Source organism: Pogoniulus pusillus, chromosome 7, assembly GCF_015220805.1.
Source record: "Pogoniulus pusillus isolate bPogPus1 chromosome 7, bPogPus1.pri, whole genome shotgun sequence".
Classification (NCBI taxonomy): Eukaryota; Metazoa; Chordata; class Aves; order Piciformes; family Lybiidae; genus Pogoniulus; species Pogoniulus pusillus.
The window spans coordinates 13,542,317-13,558,629 of NC_087270.1; the positions used below are offsets into that span (position 1 = coordinate 13,542,317).

Below are 16,313 nucleotides of genomic sequence, written 5' to 3' on the forward strand. Positions count from 1 at the left end.
TAAAAACAACCGGAGAGAGGGAGAGCCCCAAGGGTGCAGGAAGGTGTCCAACATTTGGATTTGAGTCCCATAAACATGGAGAAAAATAATTAAAAAACACCAACCCACACCCAACCCCCAAAATGCACTCAGCTGGGGCAGCAGAGGTGCTGCTATTAGGTCCAGGAACACTCAAGACAACATCTTACAAATCAGCTTTGTTTCAGTGTGTGAGGAACTTCAGAGGGTTTGGGAGCAGAAACACTGGGCATACCCTAGATCTTGCAGGGAGAATTGGTGAACAGGTAGAATGCATGCAGTAAGAGGAGTGCGACCAGCAGGTCAAGGAGAGTTCTTCTCTCTCTTCTACTCTGCCCTAGTGAGGTCACATCTAGAGCACTGGGCCAGGTCTGGGTTCCTCAGTTCAAGTGAAGCAGGGACCTATCAGAGAGAGTTCATCAGAGGGCTGCAAAGATGCTGAGTGGATTGGAACATCTCTCTGAGGAGAAAATAATGAAAGACCCAGGGCTGTCCAGCCTAGCAAAGAGCAGACTAAGAAGGCATCTCCTCAGTGCTCATCAGTAACTATAAAGAGTGTGAACCAGCATACAGTCTTTCTGGTGGTGCCCACTGAGAGGGTAAGGGGCATTGGGCCACACTATAACCCAGGAGTTTTGCATCTGATTTAAGAATTGGGATTCTGTGACAGTCCTTCTCCCACCCTTCCTCTGCTGACCCTTGACCACTAAAGAAAACAATCACTCATGACAAATAGTTGAAAGTTTTTATTCATATAAAACTCATATTAAAGAACGTAAAAGATTGCCTCTTAAAAAAAAAATCTGCAATTATTTACAGCAGTATTGCACAAGTAAAGTGGCAATTACCCTGTCCAAAATTCATCAGTGCAAAACACAAGTAAGCCAGGGAAATTGCAGTAAAAATGCTACATATGCTGGGTCCTATGGAATGAGTTAGTGATTTGCCAGCACATCCACGTGCGCTGCCAGGGCAGTACCTGATGATAAAGCTGGAACGTGAAAAACGGCCGAGATGGAGGAAAATGCAACTTTTGGAAGGGTGGAGAAAATCACAGAGACGTAGAAGCCAAATTCCCACTGGATTTCACTAATGCTGAATTCCTTGAGGTGCCTAAATCACTGCTGGGAAGTGGGGCTTAGGCACTTAGAGAGGAGAAAAGAACGACAAATCTCATGATCCAAACCACGCTGGCTGCACTGTCAGAAGACAGCACTTTGGAAAGTGATCCATTGCTTCTTGCAGGGGCAAGGAGGAGAGAAGGGGGTGACACACACACAAATCTTTACAAGAACTTAAATAAGCAGAAAATAAATATACATTTCTACAAGTTACAGCATGATGGAACAGTAGAGTGCATTAATTACATGGGGGGGAAAGAATCTACAGTATTTACCAAGTCCAACTCTAAAAAGGTTTAGAAACTTGTTTTTTTCTTTTTACTTATTTCTAAGCTGTACAAAACTTACAGAAGAAAAAGGAAAGAAAATACATTGCACACAGATATTTGGCTCAGATGATGAAAATAGTATGGTGCCCTACTCTAATAAATATTCAGGTATTTACAGTTGTGGAGAAGAGAAGCGCTAGCGCATGGTAGGGAGATTGCCCAGGAATCCAGCTGGTTTCTCTGCAACCAAGGAAAACTCTTCTTCATCCCATCTTTTTTGCAGAACTGAGGCCACAGGTTATGCTTGAAATGACCCAGAGCAGTCAGCCAGTGAGGCTAAAACCTGCATCATCTAATTAAAACCACAATTGCTCTGATTAGAGGCTTTTGGGTGTTATTCTCCCTACAGCTCACAACTCCGTGGGGGTGAAACCAAATTTCCCTACACTACCTTTTGGCTGAGGAGACGCCTGCAGAGAAATCCCAGGCAGACTGTGCCAATACCTTATTTTTTTTTCCCTTGTAACATGATTTTTATCTCCATTGTTAGCTGGGGTGGTCTGGTGGGGAGGATGGGGTAAAGTGCTCATCATGTCTTTGGTGTACTCCAAGGGACACATTCTGGGTGACACGGTGCTGGAAGGCTGCAAGACCCAGTGACAGACAAAACTCAACCAGGAAAAAAAACCTCATTTGGTTCCCCTCCTCTGATATTAACTTTATTTACTTTTATGACTTTTTTCAACGACTGTGTAGGTCCACATAGGTTCCCATGGGGAACCTACTGTGGCAGCTACAGAAAAAACACTATGACTTTAGCACAGCTGGAGCTATGGTGAGCCAAAAACCAAGGGGACAAGAAGCCCAAAAACCTGCCTAGATCTTTGAACTGCTTGATCTCTACCACTGCAGATTCCCCCTTCATTCTCTCCCAAAATACCCTTTCCAAAACATCTTCTGCTCCTGTGGCTGAGGCCAGCTCCTGTCACCAATATTTATCTTGCAGGTCAAAAAATAGCCCCCCCAAACACAAAAAACTCTCCAAAAGCCCACCAGAGCTCAAAAAAAGTCAAATAAAAATTAACAGTCGCTTTGTAATCCTCCAGAGGAGTGCAGAGGCCTGCAGCCTCGCACTGACACCATGGCTCTTCACCCACCCAACAGGCACAGGCAGCCAGTACAGAGAGGTCAGACTGTTGTTTGTCCATCATTACAAACACTAAACATCATACATGGCACTCAACACCTTCCCCCCACAGGCGCAGGGCAGGAAAAGACGCTACCATGGGCTTGTGTTTGCTTTGTTCCTTTCCTCTTCATTCTTCTCCTATGGTGCTAGTGAAACCAGAAATGAACCTATGATGCTTCTAAGTGGGTCTGCACCAGTCCATCTGCACCAGTCAGAGAAAATGGGCAGCTCTAGAGGCAGAGAGGGATATGTCTGTGCATAGATATAGGGGTGGCCAGAGCAGACACCCTCCCAAAATCACCTGCCATTGTGCAGCCACCAGCCAGCAAGATGAACTGGAGACAATGGGGCAACAGACCTGCTTCTTCCAAACAGCTCTTGAAGTTCCAGGGCTTCCATATGAAGTGGAGATGCCCTGAGATGGCACTGAGTGCCCAGTCAGGCCTTCCATGGTGGAAAGGAGGGCAGTTTGGGAGATGTGGCAGTCAGACCCCACATGGCAAGTCCCTGAGTGGATCCGTAGCAGGTCATCATTCTTCAACACCTCTTTCATCTGCATCCCCAACAGATCTTCATGCTGCCAGTTCTGTTCCGTTCATCCCTTTGTCCAAACATAGGAATCCCAGGAGAATAAGCGCCTGAAATCCCTCCTGGGTTCCACACCAAGGTACAAGCCACTACATAAAATGATTCCTGAAGTTACGTGGCAGGAGCTGTTGTCTCTGTGTGCAAAGCTGCGGTGTGCTGGGAACTGTTTCTACCTGCCTCCAAGAGCATTTTATTGCTGAATTACTCAGTCACTCACATCATACACTGTATTATACAATACATAAGCATTTTCACATGCTTTATAGGAAGAATTTCTTTAAAAAGAACAAAAAAAGGCAACCTGGTGGATTGTTTTTGGTTTGGTTGGTTGTGATATATATTGGACACGGGAGTCTGACAGAGAAGTCTTGAAATTGAGAGTGTAAAAAATATATATGTATTAAAAATAACAATAATAAAAAAATCCATCAGCAGGAAATAGGCTGTTTGCATGATGCAGAGTAAGGTGAATTTGGAGTAGCATTAGGTATTTACAGGAAAAAGAAGTGCTGATTTAAATTCCTCTGCAATCCTTCCATCATTGTCTGGGAGGCAAAGGGAGAGTGGAGGGCTCCAGCAGTTTCTGTGAGGCAAATGAAGGCAGCTCTACCCATCAGCTGGCTCAGGCTTTCCCTTTCCCTGCTGCAGGATTTATCCCAGATGAGCCGACAGCTTTCCAGAAGCATGACTTAAAAAAAATACTCCATTACAGCTGAGTATTTTCTCTGAAACTCTTTCAAGAATTAAAAAAACCTTTAAAATCACAGAAGAGTTGAGAGAAACACAGTAAACGCTACTCAGACAAATCCTGCTTTGAAAAGTCCCAGCAGGTTGGTGTGGGATGTCCACCCGCATCTGACGGCCCTACCGCAAGTCCTGGGGAAAAGGCAAGTCTGTCCGTCCTCCCCAGGCTTTCCCGATGAGTAAACAAGTCCTGATGCCCTGGGACGCACCCGGCGCTCAATGCATCCTCCAGATGAAGCGGATGATGTAACGCAGGAGGCGCAAAATGATGATCTGGGGATGTCCCACCTGGTTATCCAAGAAACCCTAAAACAGAGGAGAAAAGAATAGCAGAAAACCACTCAATACAGTGACTTAATTTCCAGTGCCATGAAGGTGTTTCAGAGGTGTGAAGTGTTTTACTAAGAATGAAAACAAACCCCACCACCTTTTGTTTTCCTTCAACAAGAAGCTTTATGATACTCAAAGGATCGAAGCTGCCTGCTTCCTGCAGTGTTTGCCTTGAAGGGGGCTGCCACGGGGAGACGTTAAAGTGCCAGCACAAGGGGACAGGAGGCTTGTGATATTGCCAGAGGGTTTGGAACGTGACAAAGAAGCAATCAGGGGCGGTTAAAAAACAATGTGAGAAGGCTGGAAGGATAAAATTATGACTAAAAATGTAAATTAAGGATTAACATTACTAATAAAAATTATCATAAAACCAAACATCCCTCAGCAGGGAGAGCATAAGCAGGTCACTGGATTTGAGCATAACCACCACCTCATTCATAGAAACAAAGCAGCAAACTGCCCTCCCTGCAGCAAGGCATCACAAAGCACAAAAGAAAAAGGCACACCAATGGAAATCTTCACTTTAAAGCCTTCTCTTCCATGGTGAAAAAGCAGCCCAGGTCTTTCCCTCTCTCTCCCATCCCAAAGCAATCCAACTCTGACTATACTTAGCACGACAAAATCATGCCTATGCATGCCCCAGAGAGATGAATTACACAGCTTACAGCAATACACAGACTACCTTCTCTGATATAGGGGTGTAAGGCAGGCACATCCTGAAGCAGGGAGCTGCAGCCATAGAGAGCAAATGCTCAGGAACCCTCCTGTTGGGTACCACAACCTGAGATATGCCTGCACCCCAGAGCACAAGCGGGATTTGCCTACCCAGGAGCTGCCCCACAGCAGCATGATGCTAAAGCCCACTCACTACAATGCCTGATAGCCAGTGCAGCAGAGAGCAAGGAAAAGCCAGCAGGCTTAGAGAAGGATGCCAAAACTGGAGTTTCTTCAATAAAGAAGTATAAAATACATTAAAAAAAAACAAACAAAAAACAATTAGGGAGCTGGAACAAGGCATTTTTCACCTCTACAGGCAGCTCGGGTGTGTGCAGTTGTGGCAGCAGCCAAATGATGCACCCTCTGCCAGCAAAAGCCTGGGTAAGGAGTTTGCCTTCCTGGCCAGAAGGTCCTGTGGCCGTCTCCACTAGCTGGACATGTGAGCTTAGTCAGAGCAGAAGGGCTAGATGGGGAGTTGGCAGATGCCCTGCTGTCTTGGTCAAGAGGCCGTCCCTGGGGGGGTGATGCGCAGGGTGCATTGATAAGGAACGTGATGGGAAACGAGTGGCCCCGACCTGTCTGACAACTCCGACCTGCCTGGCAAGTGCTGCTTTGGCAAGGCTCACAGTTCCCCATTTCTAACCTTGTGCTTAAAGGGCAAACCTCAGCGAGCAGCAGAGCCCAGTGGTGCTGCCCGGCAGAGTCCATCTCTCCTGCCAAAGGGCTCTGCCAAGACCACTCACTCTGCACAGCAGCCAGACCACTTGCAGAAGGGAAAAATCCCACCTTTCCATGCAGAAACAATCGGTGCTTCTATATCAGTTGTTTAAACCAACATCCTCCTTTCTGTGCACAAGCCAGGGACAAAGTAGTTGTTTTAGGGTCATGCACAACAGCCTCTGTTTGTGTCACCTAGCAAGCAGGACACAGTCATAGAATCACGTAATTGTTTTGGTTGGAAAAGACCTTTAAGATCATCGAATCCAACTGTTAACAGAATATTGCCAGGTCACCATATCTACTTGGCCTTTCAATCCTTCCACGGACAGGGACTCCAGCACTTCCCTCTGCACCTTGCTCTGGGGCTTGATTACTCTTTTGTGGAAGAAATTGTTCCTCATGTCCAACATAAACTCCTCTGGCTCAACTTCAGGCTGTTTCCTTTTGTCCTATCACTTATTCCTTGGGTAAACAGACTGACCTTCACCTCAGTGCAACCTCTTTTCAGGGGATAGCAGAGAGTGAGGTCTCCCTTCAGCCTGCTTCTCTCCAGGCTAAACAACACGAGTTCACTCAGCCACTCCTCATAAGACTTGTGCTCTAGACCATTCACCAGCTTCACTATCCTTCTCTAGACAGTTCTTTGATCCTCTGTTTCAGTTTTTTTTCCTGGTTGGAAGCTTGGCTGTGGCTCTGGTAATCCTCCTCAGACCCTTCATTAAATTCATCCCCTCTTAGGCAAAACACAGCACGGACCATTGTCTTCTACGCAGTCTTTGGACCTTTTTTTCCAGCATGTTAAGTCCCACGAGGGGCAGCACCAAGTGATCTGGTCCCCAAGATATAACGAGGGGAAGACATCCCAGTTCATCACAAACCTGTTCACAGAAGGTGCTCAATGAGCTTGTGCCTGCTCTCCAAATTTAAGACACTGCTCCAAGAGCCACCAAGAAGGGTCACCACTTCTGCCAGCCCTTCTGGGTCAGCTCACTGCTACCAAGCACCTTCTGCTTTCTGAATACCAGTAAGATCACTTTAGTTCCCACCTTTCACTAGAAAGATGTCCTTTAAACAAAACCACCAAACAAACAAAAGATACTTCTCATCATAAGGGATCAGCATGGATGGAGGGAAGTCAGAGGCATGTACCAGGTACACGTTGGGATAAAACACAACTTATCTCCAGTTCATTCCAGGTCAGGAAAATCACTGTTTGGAAAGAACACAGCCAATAGAAACATCTTCAGTGAGGTGATGTAGAAGGAACTGGACCACAGCAGCCTGGTACCTGTTTCTGGGGAGAGACCTGCTCACAGGCACCCACCACACAGACCACGGAAGCAGGTGAAGAAATATGCTGCAGGAGTGACTCACAAGCTGGGGAGGATGGATTAAGGACCTAAGCAGTCAGCATTTCATCACTGACATTGCCACCTAACATGCTTCTGACTCCTCTTCCCACAGACAAGCACAAGGGCAAGCTGATGGGACCAGAAACCACGTGCATGAACATGCAGCCATCGATAACACTGAACAGGCAAGTTGCTGGCTAAAGTTGCTCTTCTGAAAAGCGTTACTTCATTTTTCTGTGTTGATTTGTTTTGAGGTGGGTTATTTTGCACTGGAGTCATCTACTTTTCTTGCAACATTCAGAGGTGAGAGAGTCCACAGCCTTACAAGTACACAGGTTTCAAAACGCTGATGAGAGATTCTTTGTAAAAAAACAAGTTATCAGACCCAGACCATCCAAGTTTCTTAGTTATGACTAGCTTTCACACATACGATCCTCAGCAGCAGGAATCTAGGAGCTGAGCACAGAAACCTGCTGCATTTTCTTCCCTAAAAACACCAGTGCCAGCACCCAACTGCTGCCAGGTACTGCTTCTAGAGTGCCTCTTCCCAACTCTACCCAAATAATAATATGATATCCCAAACTTTCCCTGGCTCTTAGCTTTTAGAGGTTTCCTTCTCACCATTCTCAGGTCCAGTCCCAAACCAGCAACACAATTTACTAGTCCTAGGTGCTACGAAAGACACTCTGAACTTTGCACACAAAAGCCTCAAATGCCAGAGTAAAGGTTATTTTTAATTGATTTAATGATGCTGCAGCAGCAGACGATTCATTGGCGGCACATCCCCTGCATCCAGGCCAACACAACCACCCGCGCGCATCCTTTCTCTGTGTCTGAGTGAACGAAACGCTCACCACAGAACTGGTTTCCAGAGATGATTAAGCTTTTCCCTTTTAGAGGCCACATGTAAAAGAAATGGAAAGTAACAAAAAAGAAAGATGAAAGTTACCCTTCTCGGACAATAGGAGGCATTGAACTCATCACCGATGCGCCGCAGCTCCTGTGCAATCCAGATTTCAGGCTGTATGTCCTCTGCTACGGAGGCAGACGGCCACCGGGAAGCTGCATGGAATAAAACCAGAGCACAAGGAACAGGTGAATGACAAAAGAAGATAAAACTGCTCTTATACTTGGCAGGAGTCAGTGGATTACTACTATTACTTTTTGTATTATTATTATTATTTTTACTACTGTTTTTTAAGCTTTGTTACACTTCTAGAAGTTCTGCATGTTCCAAGCTGCTGGGGCTGTATACGTACGGTATACACTGCAAACAAGACTCATTGTATCAGATGTGCATCACAGGAAAAGCTTCTAATTCCTTATTTTGTATTATTAGGTTGTTTGTTTTTTTCAGTACAGGCTTCCCTGCAGAACATCTTTGGTGCAGCCAAGCTTTAGTCCCCTCTTGGAAAGCCAAGATGCCACTCTCCAATTCAGTTCCTACCAAGACCCCTTCTTTTTAAAGGCACCAATCTTGCAGGCACGAACAGCAGCTCCTCCTCTAACCCTAAAAACCCTCTCTGGGGGAGTTTAATCTGATACTCACATTTATTCTCCAAACAGTTCTGAAGTAGCCCCCAAGGAGATAAGGAAAACACTTGTTTTTGTCATACAGAGAAAAAAGCCACAGTTGGATTTGGATGCAGAGAAACCATGTTTCCAGACAACTGAAGTACCTTCCATTGATGGGAGGGAACTCATTTGAGGGATGCCTCTCAAATGGGAGCTCACTTCTCATACAGCATCTTCCAGCCAAACTACAGCCGAAAATAAACCCAAGGCAAAAAAAAATGGTGCTGGTTTGCAAAAGGGGAAAAAAAAGAGCTCATATATCAATTATACTGTAAGACACAAATATTCTGGTCTCCATTTTAAGGCTTCACTAAAAGTCACCACATAGCTCCTTGAACAGAAAAGGGAGAAAAAAGCAGCCTATCATCTGGGCAGGACCCCATGTAGCACCTGCTCCACCTCTTCACACTCTCACAAACTCCAGAGCAAGGTCTGAGCAAGAATCACAGCCTTAAGGAAAAACAAAATGAAAAACAACATCAAAATAACTCCACATGAAAAAAACAAAACAAAAAAACCCCGAACAAACCAAAACCCCAAACCACTGCACAAAACAAAACACGGCACTTTGGCACGAGAGCTTAGAAAGAATCACAAGGGAATAGAAATTGCTTCCAATCTCAAAATATTCAAAGGATTAGTGGGACAGTTTAAAAAAAAAAATTAAATACAAGTCTGGCTCCAACCTGACTGGAAAATGCATTTCCAAGCCAAACTAGCACTGCTTGGCTCAAGGATCTGTTTTGTTTTCATGCTGTAGTAGTGCAGGAGTAGTACCCGCTGCTCGCCTGGGGACGGCCCAGGCGTATTTATTTTCCTTGCTAGTGAATGAAAAGCGGCACAGCCCTCGCGATACTCCACCCTGGAAAGGCAAACAGGATCTCAGCTGGGGCGGGGCAACCACCCCACTGCCTTCACCAGAGCCAGACCTGGGCTGCCCTTCCCAACCAAGAGCTAAGCTAGGAATAAAAATAAGGAAGACAGGACAAAACCATGCAAGAAGACCGGGGATGCAGGGGAAACTCCATGGGTGAGAGGTACTACTCCGTTCTCTAGCCTTTTTACCCTCCTTCTCCATCCTTTCCTCCTCTACCCCAGCATAGCACCCCAAGAGTTCATCCATTTAAGAGATGGAGGCTGGGGTTAGTGGTTGAGAGTGAAATCAGGCTGAGGTTTTCAGAAAGGACTTTCTGTGGCACTGCTGAACAGCGGCCTTAAAAGGGTCCAGTCATAACTGGTCCCAAAATCAGTCAAAGGTGCTTTCGGGGCAGGGGGTGGGGGATGGGGTGGGGAGGGGGATGGGCAGTCCTAGTGCAAGACTGCTGCTGTGAGAATGAGGACAAACCAAGAGGCCAGCGACGGCCGTGGGACATCTTGCTCTAGCCCATGGGATGCTCCAGACGGAAACCAGCACAGTTACACTGTGGTCTGTGCTTAGAGGAAGAAAAAAGCCAAAACCAAGCCACCCCAAACTGCACCTACATCCCCAGAGTTTGGTCATCCAAAGCCCACTCAGACAATGGTTGCAGACCAACCACAACGAAGAGCTCAGGGAGAAAAACAGCAGTAGCTTGAAAACGAGAGCAACAGAAACACCACTACCAGCTTCTTGGCTCAAGGTTTCATCCTTAAACTCACCTACTACCCCTGAAGTATCTCCTTCACAGGCAATAAGAAGTTCATGTAGCTTGTCTTCCCTTTTCCACAGTACAGGAGAACAAGCCAGGATCATGACAGCACTCTAAAAACCTCATTTACAGAGTACTTACACATGCCTGCTCCAAATACACCCCAAAAACCCATACACAAGCTCTGCATCCCTGTGCCCTTCAACAGAGCTGTTCTTCGAACAAAAAACAGCTGCAGAAGAAAACTATCATCCAAAGCTTTGAACTGTCAGAGTCACACGGTCCCACCAAAGGGTGGGTTTATGGCTTGGGAGACGTTATGGTGGGGCAGTGCCACCACCCCTGCCATACTCTTCTGCAAAAAGCAAGCTTCTCTTTTTCCTTCAGGTACAGCTTCATAAACTCTGAACATTCCTCTTCTAGTTATCCCTAAAAACATCTTCCTGCATATGCAGAGTCACCCTTCCCATCTCCCATCCGAGAACATTCCCTTGCTGCCTTCATCTAATTTCCCCACAAAATACAACTTTGGAGGCACGCAGGTATAATTCTTCACACTGTCAGTGAAACGAGACACCCTGAAACGCTACTTCCTACCAGCTCCCATGCCAGCACCAACTCTTCCTCCAGCAATTAGCTCTCACACACACCTAAAGGAATGCCGTAATTCCCTGGGGCAGCTTCCACCTTTGTCTGGCAGCTTAATTATTACTCACGCCATCATCACCGAAAACCTTGGGGAAGGTTTTAGAAGAGGCAGTTTCATGGCAGACCATGAGCTTGGTCTGCTCCACCAAACCTTGGAAAGAGTCCCGAGGGAGAGGTCAAGAGCACCTATCACACACAAACCACTCCTGCTTCCAGGAAATGCCTGTTTATTATTATTATTATTATTAAAGGTCACTTGCTTATGCTTCCTAGAGTAGCTCCCCATCTCTCTCAGCCTACAGTCAGCACAACAGATAAAAATCAGCATATAAAACCCACAACAAAACATTATACCCTTCGCTTCCTTGCAGGGGGACCGACCCGTTTCCGCGCGGGAAAACTCAATGGCATGCATCCGGTGGGACACTGCCAAGGCAAGGGGATCAAGGATGTGGTGTGCAATGCAAAGCCCTTTCTCAAAGCAAGTTGCAAGGCACAGCCTGGTAGCTGTACTTCCTGACCAGGGATAAAACAGCTCTGCAGAGCCAGCTCCCAGCTCAATCCTGTTTGAGAGGAGCCAAGCATCCTATTTAAACAGCTCAAGTATCTTCCCTTTGCTTATAGTTGTTTAGGATGATGCCCCCAATAACAACAACAGAGCAAAGGCCCTAGTAAAACCAGCAGTTCAACAGCTTTACGGTGATGATGAAAAAGCAGCAGCTCAGAAAAGTGAGGGAAAACTTTGATTTCTTCCTGGAGCACTGAAGAGGAAGGGGAAAAAAAAAGAAAAACCCCACTCGTCTGCTGAGGAACTCCAGCGTCCTTGTGCCTGGCTGGGCCACGTGTGTTTGGGTTTTGAAACCTGCATTAAGCTGTAATTACTGCAGTAATGTCAGAAAATATTTCCTAAGGGCATATAACAGTAAGCCCTCTACAGCTGTAACCACAGACATTAACCGGAGTTGGGGGAGAAAAACTCAAGCAACAACAACAACAGCAGCTCCTGTAAAGCTTGGGAGCTGGTGTTTGTTATCCCCCGAGGAGCACCACCGCCTGGTACCTGGCTCCTATCTTCCTCATTTCACCCGGTGGAACTTAAAAGGTTTCCTCTACTTAAAGGGAATTAATCACAAGAGGAGCAAGGCTGGATGGCTCGAGCAGCTACAACAGACACGTCTGCCCCACTGCTAGGGGCTTCCTACCCAGCCTTACCTGGTAAAGCCACACGTAAACACATGCCCGCCCATCACCACGCTGCTTTGAAGCTGGTTGTGCCAAAGCAGGCGGGAGCCGTGTGACCCCAGCGCCTGTGACACCACGCGGCTCATGGAGGAAGAAACAGGAGCCAAAAAAAAACCCAAACCCAACAAAATAAACCAACCCACGAACAAGAAGCCACTTACCTCACACAAACCCTGGCAAAAAAAAGTGGCGCGTAAAGCCTGGCACGAAGCGAGCCCTGACTAAGAAGCCGATTAAATAACTTTGTTCAGGGACTGACCCATCCCGGAAAAGAATAAAAACAGCAAGAAAAAAAAAGTGCTGGACGAGTGGATGTTCCCCGGCAGCACGCTGCTCAGGGAGGCTGGCCCGCTTGCAGAAATCCCACACCCCTGCCTGCTCAGGCAAACGTCCAAGGTGGCCAGGTCAACCCAAACCAGCTCCAAACCAATCAGGTCACCCCAAAGTATCCAGGTCACCCACTGCCAGTCCCAAACTCTCCAGGTTGCCCCAAACCATCTGTGCCACCTTAAATTACCCAGGTTGCTAACGTCCAGCCCCAAAGCAGGTTGCCTCAAACTGACAGGTTACCCCAAATCAGCCCTGAGTTCGGCAGGTCACCCTGAATTGGCAAAGCGGCCCCAAAACAGCCAGGTCACCCATGTCCAGCCCCAAAGTGGCTGGGTCGCCTGCCAAGCACCCCAAATCATCCCAGCTGCTCCAAATCACTCAGGCTGCCCACGGCCAGCCCTCCACGTGCCCCACAGCTTGCCCTGGCACAAGTTCAAGGCTTCGGCGGGGCATTTCGCAACCATCCTACAGGTACTGCAGGCGCTGGAGCACAGCTGCATCGGGTGAAGGCGCAGCACGGTTGCTGCTGCTGCTGCTGCAGCATGGCAGCAGGGTGCTCGACCACAACCCAGCATCCCAAAAACCAGACAAGTGGGATGATGGAGTCTCACTGCAGGTGCATAGTGGCTATAAAACGCTGCGTTTCCAGGGAAAGTAAACACGGCAGGGAGTAGAAGGGGTTGCTGCCAGGCGCAGGAGGATGATGGCGTGAACTCCGTGGACTAATTTGGGGCACTCTGATCAGTGTGCAGCCCAGACAGAACATGTAAAGGATGATGATAGGAGTACGGCAACTTGTTTTCATGTACTCCGAGTGACACAGCTTCCCCGTCCCACGTCCCCCCAAAGCCTTACCCATGGCGCTGAGGCAGTGGCTGAGGGCCTGGCAGGGCGGGCTGGGGGTCTGAGTGGCCTTGTCGCAGCACAGGGGCACAGGGCTTCGCTCGGCGTCGAAGGAGAAATACCCACTGGAGGAGCGCGACAGCAGCGGCGACCTCCGCACAAAGATGAAAAGGGGCGAGCGGGTGGCGAAGGGCCCGGGGCTGGCGGGCGGGCCCCGCGATGGAGGCCCAGCCGCGGCGGTAGCGCAGGAGCCGGGCAGGGCGGCGGGAGCCCCGGGACGCAGCTGCTGCGCGGCCGGGCCCGGCCCCTCCACCGCCGCCGGCAGCCTCCCGCCCTCACCGGCGTCGCGTTGAGCCTTCACCTCGGGGGGTTGCTTGGCCATCGGGGCTGCCTGCGGGGGGTGGGGGGAGCGGCACGGCGTGAGAAGCGGAGAAACCGCCGTCGCCTGCCCCGTGCTGGCCCCTCCCGCACCCCCCAGCCCGGCCCCATTGTTCTGCCGAAAGTGCTGAGGCGGCAGCTCCGCTCCGCGCCGCCCTGTGTCCCGCCCCAACCTTCCCCCCCCGCCCCCCTCCGCTCCCTCCTCTCCCCACTCCGACCCCCGCTCACGGTGCTCTCCCCGCCGCCTCCGGCGGAGCTGGGTGCCCGACCGCGGGGCTGGCGGCGCTATGCGCGGCAGCAGGCCTGCCCCAACGGCTGCCCCGAGCCCTTCGCCGCCTTCGCCACCGCCTCTGCCACCGGCCCCGCCCCGTGTTTACAGCGCCCGCACGAACCGCCCCGGCTCTCAGGGACCGGCCCACCGACGGACCGGCGGCCCTCCCCCTGCCCGGCCCACCGACAGAGGCCGCCCGCCCTCCGCCAGCATGGGTGGGGTGTGCGCGGCGCGGCTCGTTCCTTCCCACTGCGACCTGGCACAGCCCCGCCTGCGCTGCGCCCCTGCCTCTCCGTGTTTGCGCCTCCGCACTCCCGTCTGCCGCTCGCCCTCTCGCTCCGTCTGCTTGCGCGCTGCGCACACCCTCACAAGCGCCGCTTGCACTCTGCGCTAACCCTCTCCCTTGCACTGCACAGCCACCTTCACATACCTTGTGCTGCGCACCAGTGCTCTCGTACCTCTCACACTGTGCACTCACACCCTTACACACTCCTGCATGCGTGCTCTGGCGCAAACTCCTCTGGCACTGTTCACTTGCACCTTCGTGTACCCCCTTGCACTGTGCACTCACGCTCTCGCACCATGCACCAGCTGTACACTCTTCACACGCTCCTGAGGGTGCTTGGTCTGTTCACGCACACTGCACATGCCTGTACACAGCCTACTGCACATGTCGCCACTACCACCACCACCTGCTCTCCACCGATGTGCCAGGCTGTGGGTGCTCAGTGTTCCTTCCAGTGTCCCCAGGGCAGAGGAAGGTCAGTGGTCCCAGCGATCACTGTCACCCAGCAGCATCTAACTTTACCATAGAAAACACCCCAGCCCAGCAGCCTCCTCGACAATGTTTTGCATGAACAATCACAATATAATTTTGTGGTGACAAATTCAACCCTGCACCTTGGCAGCCAGGAGCTGCCAACCACAGCTTCCTCTGGCCCTAGCACCGTCATCAGGGAGCAAGACAGGGGACAAAGCTCTGAAGTTTCTTCCTCCTGAGGGTTGTTAAGTGCTGCAACAGGCTGCACAGGGCACTGGTGCAGTTACCATGCCTGGAGGGATTGAAAAGACATGTATCTGTGAGCAGAGCTTTGCTAAAGCAGCAGATGCTAGGGTGGAGCATAGACCCCCCCCGCATCCTGCCCAGCATCCCCCTCATCCCAGCCATGAGCAGGCAGTGACACTTCACCAGCCCCAAATCTAGGTGACCGTTTTCTTCAGCCAATGCCTCACTTTTCAGCACCTCACCTGGGCTACTGTGCAAATGTTGTGTGTAAAGCTTGAGGACAGCAGCCTGTGCCTGCTTTGACATTCAGCACTTGCATGAACTCAGCTCTGAGGGGAAAGACCTGAAAGTGCTGGTGGACAAGCAGTTCACCACGAGCCAGCTCACAGCCAAGAAGGCCAGTGGTCTTCTTGGATGAATGAGGAAGTGCATGGCCAGCAGGTTAAGGGTGATTCTCCTCCCTCTCTGTCGTAGTTAAATCATATTTGAAATACTGGATGCAGGGTTCCATCTGTTGTCCTATACCATTTACATCACACTTCAATCAATAGCATTTTTTTCTTGTCCCTCAACATGTACATATACACATAGGCAGTAGTCCTCTGGTCCATGAGACATTTCTCCAACAAGTTCATTGAATCCATTTAGTCCAAACCCATGGAATGCACCTGTTAGGCAAAGTTGGGCTGTGCAATGTATATGGAGCTTGTTGCCACTATATGTAGTGCAGTCCATGCTCATGATCTGTGGTGTTGTTCTGCTGAGGTGAGGTAACTTCATTCAGGCAATAATAATCTAATGTCAGTCTCCACTCTCTGTTAGACTTCTGTACTGGATAAATGGTGACTTTGTCTTGCTGATCACTTCTTGCCTCTCAAGTCGATGGATCAGTTTCTGCATGGGGATCAGAGAGTCTTGGTTTGTACAGTATTGCTGTTGAGGTAGCACCTTTTATTCCTCGACCCTCAGCAGCCTCACAGTAGAAGGATGCTCTGATAAACCAGGCAAGGTAGACAAATGTTTTGTTTCCTCCATCTATACTGCTGCTACACCAAATGCCCACTAGTACCCCTTTGGGGCCTTGAATCACAGAATCACACAATGTTACGGGTTGGAAGGGACCTCCAGAGATCATCGAGTACAACATGCTTGTCAAAGCAGGAACACCCAGGGCAGGCAGTGCAGGAACACAGGCAGCTTTTGAAAGTCTCTGGAGAAGAAGACTCCACAACCTCTTTGGGCAGCCTGTTCCAGTGCTCCATCATCCTTACAGGAAAGAAGCGTACACCAGGAATGCATGGGGCATCTGGGCTTGTATCCAGTCAGACCTATCCAGTGCAGCTT

The 16,313-nt window shown here is 49.3% G+C and overlaps 1 protein-coding gene and 1 long non-coding RNA gene across 3 annotated transcripts in view; one reads left to right on the forward strand and one right to left on the reverse strand.

Annotated features, from left to right (window-relative positions):
• Positions 1-12,834, forward strand: part of LOC135176711 (uncharacterized) — a 37,421-nt gene extending 24,587 nt beyond the window's left edge. For both annotated transcript variants that reach the window (XR_010302790.1, XR_010302789.1), the window contains 3 exons: positions 6,893-7,040; positions 7,161-7,233; positions 11,271-12,834. This is a non-coding gene — a long non-coding RNA (uncharacterized LOC135176711). The remainder of the gene's footprint in view (positions 1-6,892; positions 7,041-7,160; positions 7,234-11,270) is intronic.
• Positions 750-14,010, reverse strand: BCL2L11 (BCL2 like 11). The gene is made up of 4 exons (XM_064145954.1): positions 13,921-14,010; positions 13,327-13,705; positions 7,998-8,110; positions 750-4,235 (listed from the first exon to the last, which is right to left on the reverse strand). The coding sequence occupies exons 2-4, from the start codon at positions 13,694-13,696 to the stop codon at positions 4,146-4,148; spliced, it is 573 nt and encodes a 190-aa protein (XP_064002024.1). The 5' UTR covers positions 13,697-13,705; positions 13,921-14,010; the 3' UTR covers positions 750-4,145.
• Positions 14,011-16,313: the final 2,303 nt, after the last annotated feature.